The sequence below is a fragment of the Pelmatolapia mariae genome, linkage group LG10_11, assembly GCF_036321145.2.
Source record: "Pelmatolapia mariae isolate MD_Pm_ZW linkage group LG10_11, Pm_UMD_F_2, whole genome shotgun sequence".
Lineage (NCBI taxonomy): Eukaryota > Metazoa > Chordata > Actinopteri > Cichliformes > Cichlidae > Pelmatolapia > Pelmatolapia mariae.
In genome coordinates, this window is record NC_086236.1 from 21,051,242 (window position 1) to 21,061,295 (window position 10,054).

A 10,054-nucleotide genomic window follows, 5' to 3' on the forward strand; every position below is an offset into this window, starting at 1 on the left:
ACGGAGCCAGTGCAGGACTGCTAACACTGGAGTAATGTGATCTCTTGTTTTTTTTGTCACAGTAATCTGGCTGCAGCATTTTTAGAATAGTTGTAAAGGGGTAAGAGATGATTCACTAGTTGTTTACAATACTGCAGTCTAGAGGTAACAAAGCCACACATGGCTTTCTCTAGATCTGATGGACCTCTGGAAAAATTAGTATGAAAATTGTTCTGAGGTGGAAAAAAATGCTTCAGGACATGGCATTTGTCAAATTTGAAATATTTCAAAGATTTTTGTTTTAATAAAAGCAGTTAATGAAGCCTGATTAACCTTCCAGCTCTCAGCTACACGCTGCATAAGTATCACACAGTAATCATACTATGGGTTCACAGGCGTGTTATAAGCATGAGAAGTGAGGTTTGAATAACATTTTAAATTGTAATTTGGAGAATAAAGGCTCTAAAGATGCCTAATGAATGTGATTTCACAGTGCCCCAACTTTAAAAGATGTACAATATTTAGCAGCTAATATCAGTAATATATACTATTTACATTAACATTTTAAGTGAAAACAATAAAGTCTATCAAATGTACAGCTTTAGGAAATGTGAGGATTTTGAACTTTTTACTGCATTTTTATTAGGTTTTCCTATCAATAAAGACCCCCATTGCCACTCAAACTTCACCAAGGTACAGGAACACTTTCTGTGAATTACTAAAATAAACCTCAGAGAGAATAACTCTTTTACTCAGTATGATTGTTTTTAATGTCGCTCTTAATTTGATCTGTTATTGTATATTTTTTATGTTTGTACAGGATATTGTATTTGTTTTAAATGTTATATACTTATGTGGTACGTGTATTTTGAGTTTTGTTGCCATGATGCCAGGTCTCTCTTGGAAATTAGATTTTTTTACCTAGATAAATAAAGGACTAATACAAAAAACCCACTTATTTTCTAAACATATAATTACAGGATAGTCTGTATGTTTGTAGGAAATGGGAGAAAAAACAACAAACAAAAACAGGAAATCTACAGCATCTGATTTAAACATTTGTGGTATCAAGTCCCAAAACCTGTATCCACCTAGTTCTTTGCACTCATTAAAGGGTACACAGTATGAAAATCATTGTATTATTTTTAAATTTTGTACATTGTTAATGTTGTCCTAAACAACATTAAAAAACATGAAAAAGGGCTGAGACTGAGTGCTAATTCTCATTTTATTGAAAGTGTTTAAACACATTTTACAAGTAGTACCCAAGTGTCCACTGACAGACTGTTTTCTAATCAAAGACATCTCATCATGGGTCTTCATGGACAGTAAAAGTCAGATACTAAAGTGTTTTTTTTTTTTTGGTTTTTTTTTTTGCACTTAAATCTGAAATGTAATGCTGTTGGTATTAAAAAAAAAACCAAACAAACAAAAAACCCCAAACAAGGACTCCCATAATCACAAGCAGCAATTACCAAATCATCTGAAGAGAGGAAAAAGCAGAGCTGTATAATACAATGGCCTATGTTACAGACAATGTCAAACAAAATACTGCAGTACTTTTACAAAGAACAAAGTAAAACACCAAAATAAATTGAAAAAAAAAAAAAAAAAAGCAAAGCTTCCACAATGCAGGATGGGATTGTAGTGAAGCTTTCTGCAGTCCCCCTGACAGCACAGAGCTTGATGAGAATTTTTCTCCATCCATGTTAGCAGAACGTAGGATCTGTACAAGAAAAAGAAAAAAATCTTTAGAATCTTCTTACGTGTTGCTTCTGAAGCACGTATCAAACTTGAAGCCACTGATGTTTCCCAACTCACTAGTGGTCATCACCAGCGTTGCTGGTTGGGTCCTCGGTTGTACGGTGCGCGCTGACGCATCACTCTCATGTTACGGTATTTGGACACGATACTGTAACTCTTTCTGAACACTGGTCTCTGATTCGGAAAAGGACGCGGCACCAAGCTCTCCTTTTTCAAAAACAAACAAACTTGTAATGAAGAATTAGTTTTAAAGAACGAATGCTTCTTTTCCAGCAAGAGAAATGATCTCTCTACTTACCATGAGTGGTCTTCTAAAATTCCCAGACAGTTCAGGGCCCATCCTCCGTGGACCACCAGTGAACTTTGTTCTCTGTAAAAGCACAATGGTAAAAGCTGAGTATATACAGCATTTGTGTGATTGTACTGTAATCACAATACAAATTAGTTTTACATTTTCCGAAACATTACTGCTGTGTTTTTAAACTAGTTTCAATGTCAGGATGCTATAAAGTGTTAATAATAGTTTATCTTCATACCTCTGTAAGCTCAATATAGGTAGAGTTGGTTGATATGGACAAAACTTTTATCACAATAGAGAAACAGGTCTGCATTACTAGCTGCAACAACCAGTCTATTCACCAACTCTTAAACTTATCAAAAATAAATGTTAAAATAAAATGTTCTTGAAAATCGGGAAACCTATGATGCTTCAAGTTTGAGAACAAAATCACTAAATATTTAGCATTATTAATCATGTCTTAAAAATCTGAGAACAGCATCTAACATCACATTTAGGCTTTCTTTCAGTCACCTCACACATTTACTTTTTCTACACTACATGTATTTGGATAAGAATACTTAGCTTCAGGTTTAGCAGATGTCCTTTTGCAGATAACAGAAACCTGTCCATTATGATTGGCTGTTGTGGTGGCGTATTGACACCCTTAAGTAATGTCTGACAGGCCACATTACTGCCTGTCTGAATTTAAAAGCCTACAATTATCGACATTAACATTCTTTCCCTTCAATAAAGTACTCTGATTGTTTTATAGTCCAGCATTAAATTTTATTATGATTTCACTGAAAACATCTACATTAACATGCAGCCTATTTAGTTTCTTTCATATTTGATCTTGCAAAAATATTTAAATATAATTATTTTACCTTATTAATGCAGACTGACATTGTTTTAAAATACACGTTTTGCTGATTATTACTGTACATTTAGAGCAGTCTGTCTTTACGGATGATCTTTTCTTCAGCACTGCTTCTTTCACTCACTTGCATGGGTCCGGGTCCAGGTCCTTTCCTTAAGGGTCTCCCAGGTCTGTAGCTGTCATGCATCATATTAACAGGCCTACAAAAAACAAATAGCCATCAGAAACCTGAAGAAGACCTTATTTTTATGCTTCTGTGAAATCATACATTTTCCCCATACAGCTAAAAGAACATGAGGCTGTTACAGCAGTCTTTGAAAAAGACTGAACCTCCCAGTAAAGCAAGAACACCGTCTCAAACACTGGCATAGTTCTTTCCAATGTACCTAAACACCCTCTTATCCAAATATTCCTGTTTTCTGTCTTCAGGAGAAGATCTGGTATCACTTGACTTAGAGAGGCGTCTATTTGGTGTGGTATCTGCATCTGAACTGTGGTCTAAAACAAACAAAAAACATTTGAAGACACTGCTTAAAACAGCTGAGACCTTCAACAGATTATCAGATGAAAAATAAAATTAAAATTAGCAATAAGACAAGTACACAAAAACCTGACTTACCACTCTTTGACTTTGGGCTGCGGCCCTTTGGAGGCGAGCAGTCCTTGGAGGAGGAGCTCGGTCCAGGTGGCCAGTGCGACAAAACGACAAGATCGCGTTTCTCTATGGGAGAAGATCTGAGGAGAAAGTCACAGAGGTGGTGTTCAGAACACCAGTTCTGAACATAAATAACTTGAAATCTCTGAATAAAAACAGACCTCTACTACAAACTAAAAGAAAGCCTGGCAGCTCTTAAGTAATGCAATTTAAACCAGTAATGAACAAAACTGTTTTGTATGCTGACAATTCAAAAAGCCACGCATCGTTTGGGTACTTACAAAAAAACCCATGGAATGTCCATGCTCCTTTACTCCTATTTTTGTACCCTGAATCAATCAGTGCTCTCTTCATTTACTCAGTGATTGACAGAGCAGCCAAATGTTGGACGATGTTAAGAGATCAGATCAAGTCTTCTATCATCCCTCTTTCACAAGTGCAGGAAGGCAATGCATTTTTCCCCCCCAATGTCAGAATGAATTTCTGAAGGCTTTATAATCAGACCACACCATGTTGTTCCTTTAGTCATCTTCAGTTTTCATCATCCAAAGGGCTTCCCATGATTTAAAGGTGAGATTGGAGTCATCAAGTGATCTATAGTTCTGAAGGTAGAGGCACAGCTTGGTTTTTCTTAGTTTTAACAGATGATCTAAAGGTTGTCTGTTCACAAACAAGTTGAGGCTTAGAGAGGACTTACTTGAGGCTTTTCAGTGCCAACAAAGGAGGCTTCCATCCAATCATACTCTTCTTAAATGTTGGGATGTTAGGTATATTGGAAGAAAAGGCTGGGATCAGTATACCAGTTCTGCCATCGATGGGCTACAATGGCACTCAGTTTTCCTCTTCCATGGTAGTTTAAACTTACAGTTGGGTAGATCAGTGATATTCGACGGAGAATGTTTGTTTGGGGTTTTTTTTTTTGGTCCCTGAAACTGACAAGGTAGTGTCTTTACAGGTTGGCATTCACAAGTTTGGGTTAGAGACTTTCGTCACAGTTGCCTAGTAAAACGGCTCAAATGTTTTACTGTCCATGAGGCTTGTGATCCACACTTTATTATTTGATTTGGGTCAGACATCAGACGGGACAGGTAACCTGATAGTCCAGCTCACGTTCACACTGATTTAAATAAAAATAAATAACAAGATGTGACGCAGATGCAAAGAGAAAGCTGATCTTGTATCTGTTCCCTTTTAGTATCACATTAGGATTGAGGAGTCTTGTAATATCTTTCCATTCTTTTGCATCCATTGGTGTCATATGTATGGGCCTCACTGATATTGCGTACTTTTGTGGTCTCAGTGCGTTTTCCAAAAAAATTTAAGGTGGCATATCAAGACATTTCATACAAGGAAGGGTGATCTGATATGATTTGAACACGTCCATTGCGTAGCTCTATAGTTGCTGGTTTGATTTGTTGATGGGATTATCCCTCATGCATTTCATTAGAAAATTTTCAAATAATTCTCCAGAACTGACATGATAGTTATGTGGGGTATGTCAGAAAAGATGGGGTGCTATGAGAGCGTTTCTTATGAAGTTGTGGTGACTGCAGAGCAACAGTTCCAGCGCTTAGATCCACTGCATGAAGTGCAAGTAGCAGTTTGGCTCCTCTTCATTGTGCTGATTAGCAATGATGTAGCACCATTGATCTTCATGGTTACGTTTGTCCAAACCATTTGATTCTGATAAGCTGATCCAGTCCTTCTGCTGTAAATGAATTTGCTTTACTTCTGTCTGACAGAGTGGCTAAAATGCCTGGAAGTTCCACAGTGTCTGCATACTGGACGCACACATCTGATGAAAGCTCAAGGAGGAAAAATCCCGACTGTGGTAAGTACTAGATTTTGGGAGGCTTTTTTGGTTGTTTTTAAACTTTTTGCTCAATTCCTTGTCTCTGGTTTTAAATATTTTTATGTTTTCCAGACTCAAGCATTAGTTTGTTTACTGGATTATTTGAAGGGAACAAATTAAGGTTTAGGGCTCAGCTAATTAATCACTGCAAATAAATGAAAGTGCACTTTGCCAGCTACTATGAACAGCAGCCATGTTAACCAGTGTCCCAGTTTATTTGAGATTTACTGGCTTTTTGGTCTCTGCAATCATCCTCCGTCTTGAAATTCTGACTGTATGTGAAGCTTTCTTCTTGGCTCGTCTTATGATTTTTCTGTGTCATATCCTAACACCCTGAACAGCAATTAGTCATAAAACAATGTAAAGCTTTCAGATTTCTTTTTCTGCAAGCAAATACGCAATTTAAGGCAACAATCGCTGTAGTAAGTGACAATCGTACCATTTTCAGGAGGCTGTGATAAAATTTCAGCCCAATGGAGCCTTCACTAGCACAGTGACCTCGTCTTCTGATTTGCGCCATTTGTTTTGGGGTTAGGGTGGGCTGCTTAACTGCTTCTTGATAGAGCATAGACATAATGTGTTTCCTTATCTGGAGAGCTGAGTTAGGAGCAGGGGGGTCGGATAGGAAGCTCTGTGCAAGATCAGAACTTGACAATGCGATGACCACGACTGCTGTAGTACGTCTATTCGCCTGTTCTCCTTCATATATATTAGTATTATATATTGTTCACCGGGATCTCTTGTGAACACACTTCTGAACACCATGTTTCCACTAAGGTGAAGCGTGTAATTACAGTTTAGGTGATGGCAAATGCGGTCCTCTTCACGCCCATCATTTATCTTGTTTTGCATACAGAGACATACTGTTTTACATGAGAGCTGTTAACATCACTTTGTGGATGAAAAGGGCTTCAGAACATGCTGAAGAGCACTTCTTTTGAGATCAAGTCAGCAAGTGCTGACAGAAGAATCCTTTGACAGCAAAGCTCAAATAAGTTTTCCAAACTCTTCATCAAGGGGGTTATTAAATCTTTTGGCGAAGATTTAAATTAGATCCTGTGTAACAGACGCATAAAACTTCTCTCCATCCCACTTGACAGGTAGATACTCTCATACATATGTGGTGGTATGTGAAGGTGGCATGTGAAAACATTTGTGGATTTTCATCAACCGAACCACTGCTGCACATTTAGCTCATCACGACATCTCCTTTTTCCACAGTTGGGACCCCTTTCACATAGAGACATTCTTGACCTCCTAATCATCATCATCATCAAGCCCCTGCGAACAGTGCAACAAGGAAAATACCGTACCTGTGCGCGCTCAAGGACCGACGAGACTCCACCTGCTCTTTTCCTGTATCAGAGTCTCTGGAAGACTTGTTGGCACTGCTTTCTTCTCTGGGGAGTGACTGTGGGGGTTTTCCCCTTCTTGTCTCCACTTTTCTCAGGGGTACTGCATTTAATTGGAAACGTTTCTTCCTGAGAGCAAGAACAGAGCTGGCATTTCCTTGTAAAGCAGAATCACCCAGGCGAAACCTCGGTCGCACATATGGGGGTATTCTGAGCCTCATGAGTGACTCTGCTTTGACTTGTCGGCTCTTAACCAGGAAACTTCTATCCCTAAGAGACAAGGGTTTGCCACCAAATGGCCTGGGAATGCTGAGCAGTTGGGGTCTCACTCTCCGGGGCTGTTTTGCATTGCCATGCTCCAGTGCTGCGTCCGAGGAGGACATGCTGATGTCTGATATCCTCCTCTTGCGGGGTCCTGCCATTTGCCTCTCCTGAGGGCCCCTGTGGTAGGAGGATGAAGGTGATGGGCCTCCTTTCCATGAAGGGGATCTGTAAGGAGGTGGGTGAGGCACATCTTGTGCCCTCTCTCTACTGTGGGATCGGCTACCCTGCCTCTCCATGGGACCACGCTGGCGCCTCGAGTCTTGCTCAGATGACCACCTGCATATCCATCAAACAATAGAGAAATCATTATAATGACAGATCCATTGCCATTTTAAGTTGGAGACGGAACTTAACTCTTAAATGACAGAAGTAAACAGGTAGGAGTAAATTTTCAACGAGTATTTACAGGTGTGATACTCCTCAATGGCAGGTATAACCACATTTACACAGGTCCCCCCATTAACCCCCTCTAATAACTATGAGCTGGGACATAGTAGAAGTAATCATTACAGCCCCTTTGAGTGGGAGGACTGGCCACCTTCAGGCCTCTGCTTTAATAATTTTACCCAGCTGGGCTTGCTGCTTCACGGCTGTACCTCTCTGTACACGAGCCTCTCGCATGCATCTCTCTGGGGTTCCTCTGTGACCCCGAGGGCCCATGTTGCCCATTATGTGAGAATGATCCAGCCTCGTGCCAGCGCTTCACGTTGTGACCCGAGTGTTCCTGAGTGGGCCTTTCTCTTGGACTGTAATTCCCTCGAGGGTCTCTACTCCGCTGCTCCTGATGAGGAAAGCCTGACTGCCTTTTGGGGCCTTTGAAAGATCCCTGGTAGCCTGGTGCAGAAACTGGCCTCCTATCAGCTGGGTGGCCACGAAAATGCCTTGGGGAAGATGATCTGTGACCAGAGGGGTGACCATGAAAAGATGGACCTCTCTGACTATGATGTCCTTGCGCAGGACCATGAGATGATGACTGATGCTGGACTTGAGGGGAGCGGGTTGGCCTAGATGGAGGCAGCCGTCTCTGGCTATGGTGTGGTTCCATTTTAGGATGGTACGGTTGAAAGGAATCCTGATTTTGGGACCTCCAGTTATTAAAACGTGGCTCCCTTTGCTCTCCCATCAGAGGAACTCTTCTGACAGGTGGGGGTCGTCCTCTACCTCTGGATTCCCTCCAGTTAAGTGGAGGCTTTGCTGGGTAGCCCTGGGCATCTCTTCGACTTCTAGAACTGGGGTTGTAATTGCCTTCATTGTGTCCAGTAGCATGACTGTCTCCATAAGGTCTAACAGGACACAAGAAACACAAAAACTGGTAAGTTCCACCAAACACTTTAAATCGTTTTGAAGAATGAAGTCCAGAGTTCACGTTAAGTCATTAACTTATAAACTTTATGATGAACATAACACCAGGTGATGCTAGTGCAACTAGATACAACTGAAAGACATTACCTGGGCTTTAAGCGTGGTGGTCCAAAATGCGTTCGGACCATCTTTGGCAGACTGTGAATAATCTATGGACAAAAAGAAATTGAAATCATTGACCCTAATGAGATGTAATACTAGACTCTCAAAGAGGCCTATCCTGACTTTTCAGCCATCCACATCTTAGTTATGCACTTGTTGTGTTTTAATAGTTAACTTTACCCCCCCATACAAAGACAAGCAGACATGTGCAACATCTAAGATTGACAGATATATAGTTCCATTTACTTCCAGTTAAAAATTTCGTTTCATTATAATGGGCCAAGAACAGCAGCCAGACTAGCCAGTACAATCGCTGTTCATTAGATTACCAGGTATAACAGATATAGACAGTTGGCTTTTTAGGCTTCAAGTTCGGTTTTCATTAAAATCAACTGCAATTTACATATTCTTTCAAAACAACGACCCAAGATGGCTGCGCAGTGTCTATACTTGCTTCTAGAGAGGTTTTCACAGAAACTCAGAGTCACACTTTCTAAAGGAATAAACACTAAATAGGATGTTACAAAGATATCAAAAAAAAAAAAAAAGACAGCGAGAGAGAAAAAGAGAGGGTTTTCTTTTACTGCTTGTCGTTTCTTACGAACATGTCGTTTATATTCGCCTAAATTCATCATGTTTACAGCATCCCAGTCATGAGAATAAGTAAGAAATTGCGATAACACCGCCATGAAGGGACCATATTTCCCACACCTCCTTTTACCAGAGCCTCTTGGCTCATTGTGGCGACCCTAATTGAACTCGACGGCTAAACAGTTTGCTACGAAAAGACAAAAACCAGGTGACCTCCATTAATACAGGCTTGATTGTATCATCGTAAATTCTAACTTAAAAGCAGTACGCGTAGGCTGGGTGGGTTTACCATGGTGGTCACCGTTTTAGTTTCGTTCAGGAGCAGAGCTGACCGTGCTTCCATTTTTGGTATCAGCTCGCTTCAGCTGTTGGTTAAAATAACACCAGACAAGCACGGGCGAAAACCACCCCACGCCAGGCCCGAGTACATCGCCTCAATGTTTTGACTAGGTCAACATTTGTTGTTGTTTTTGTTTTGTTTTTTGAAAAAAAGAAGAAACTAAAAGCGCATCTAATTGCAAAGTTAGCTAAGCATAGCTAGCTACTTGGGATATTTCGTTAGTTGGTAACGTCCCTACGCTAACCTTCCAAAATGACATTCACCCGAATCCTTTCAAAGGAGTAACAACACGTTACACAAAATTAAAAAAAAGGTTCACCAATGCGTGCAATTCGGCCATTTCGAGAGGTACTTACCTAAACGCAACGGAAGAGTGAAAGACGAACGCTGCGCACGACACAGCACTCGTCGTCTCACGGCCTTCTTCTTCTTCTACTGCTTCTTCTTGTATTTTTCTCGGCAGTTAGCGAAAAGCTTAAAGGCGCATTAGCGCCACCTTCTGTGTCATGACTCTATCGTAGCAATCATTTTAGTTTAAATAATATAGCATAAACTGAAGGATATCCTACCCACCTC

General features: G+C 40.3%; 1 protein-coding gene across 2 annotated transcripts; it reads right to left on the reverse strand.

Moving 5' to 3' along the window:
* Positions 1-1,189: 1,189 nt before the first annotated feature.
* si:ch211-114c12.2 (uncharacterized protein LOC336578 homolog) lies at positions 1,190-9,914 on the reverse strand. 2 transcript variants are annotated; one of them, XM_063485970.1, is made up of 10 exons: positions 9,835-9,914; positions 8,533-8,594; positions 7,680-8,366; positions 6,721-7,359; positions 3,520-3,635; positions 3,287-3,398; positions 3,025-3,100; positions 2,042-2,113; positions 1,801-1,950; positions 1,190-1,705 (listed from the first exon to the last, which is right to left on the reverse strand). In XM_063485970.1, exons 2-9 carry the CDS (start codon positions 8,571-8,573, stop codon positions 1,810-1,812), a joined length of 1,884 nt encoding a protein of 627 aa, XP_063342040.1. In that variant the 5' UTR covers positions 8,574-8,594; positions 9,835-9,914; the 3' UTR covers positions 1,190-1,705; positions 1,801-1,809. The 2 variants fall into 2 exon arrangements, with proteins under 2 accessions (XP_063342040.1, XP_063342039.1); XM_063485969.1 differs by having other exon boundaries at positions 7,650-8,366.
* Between the last annotated feature and the right edge of the window lie 140 nt (positions 9,915-10,054).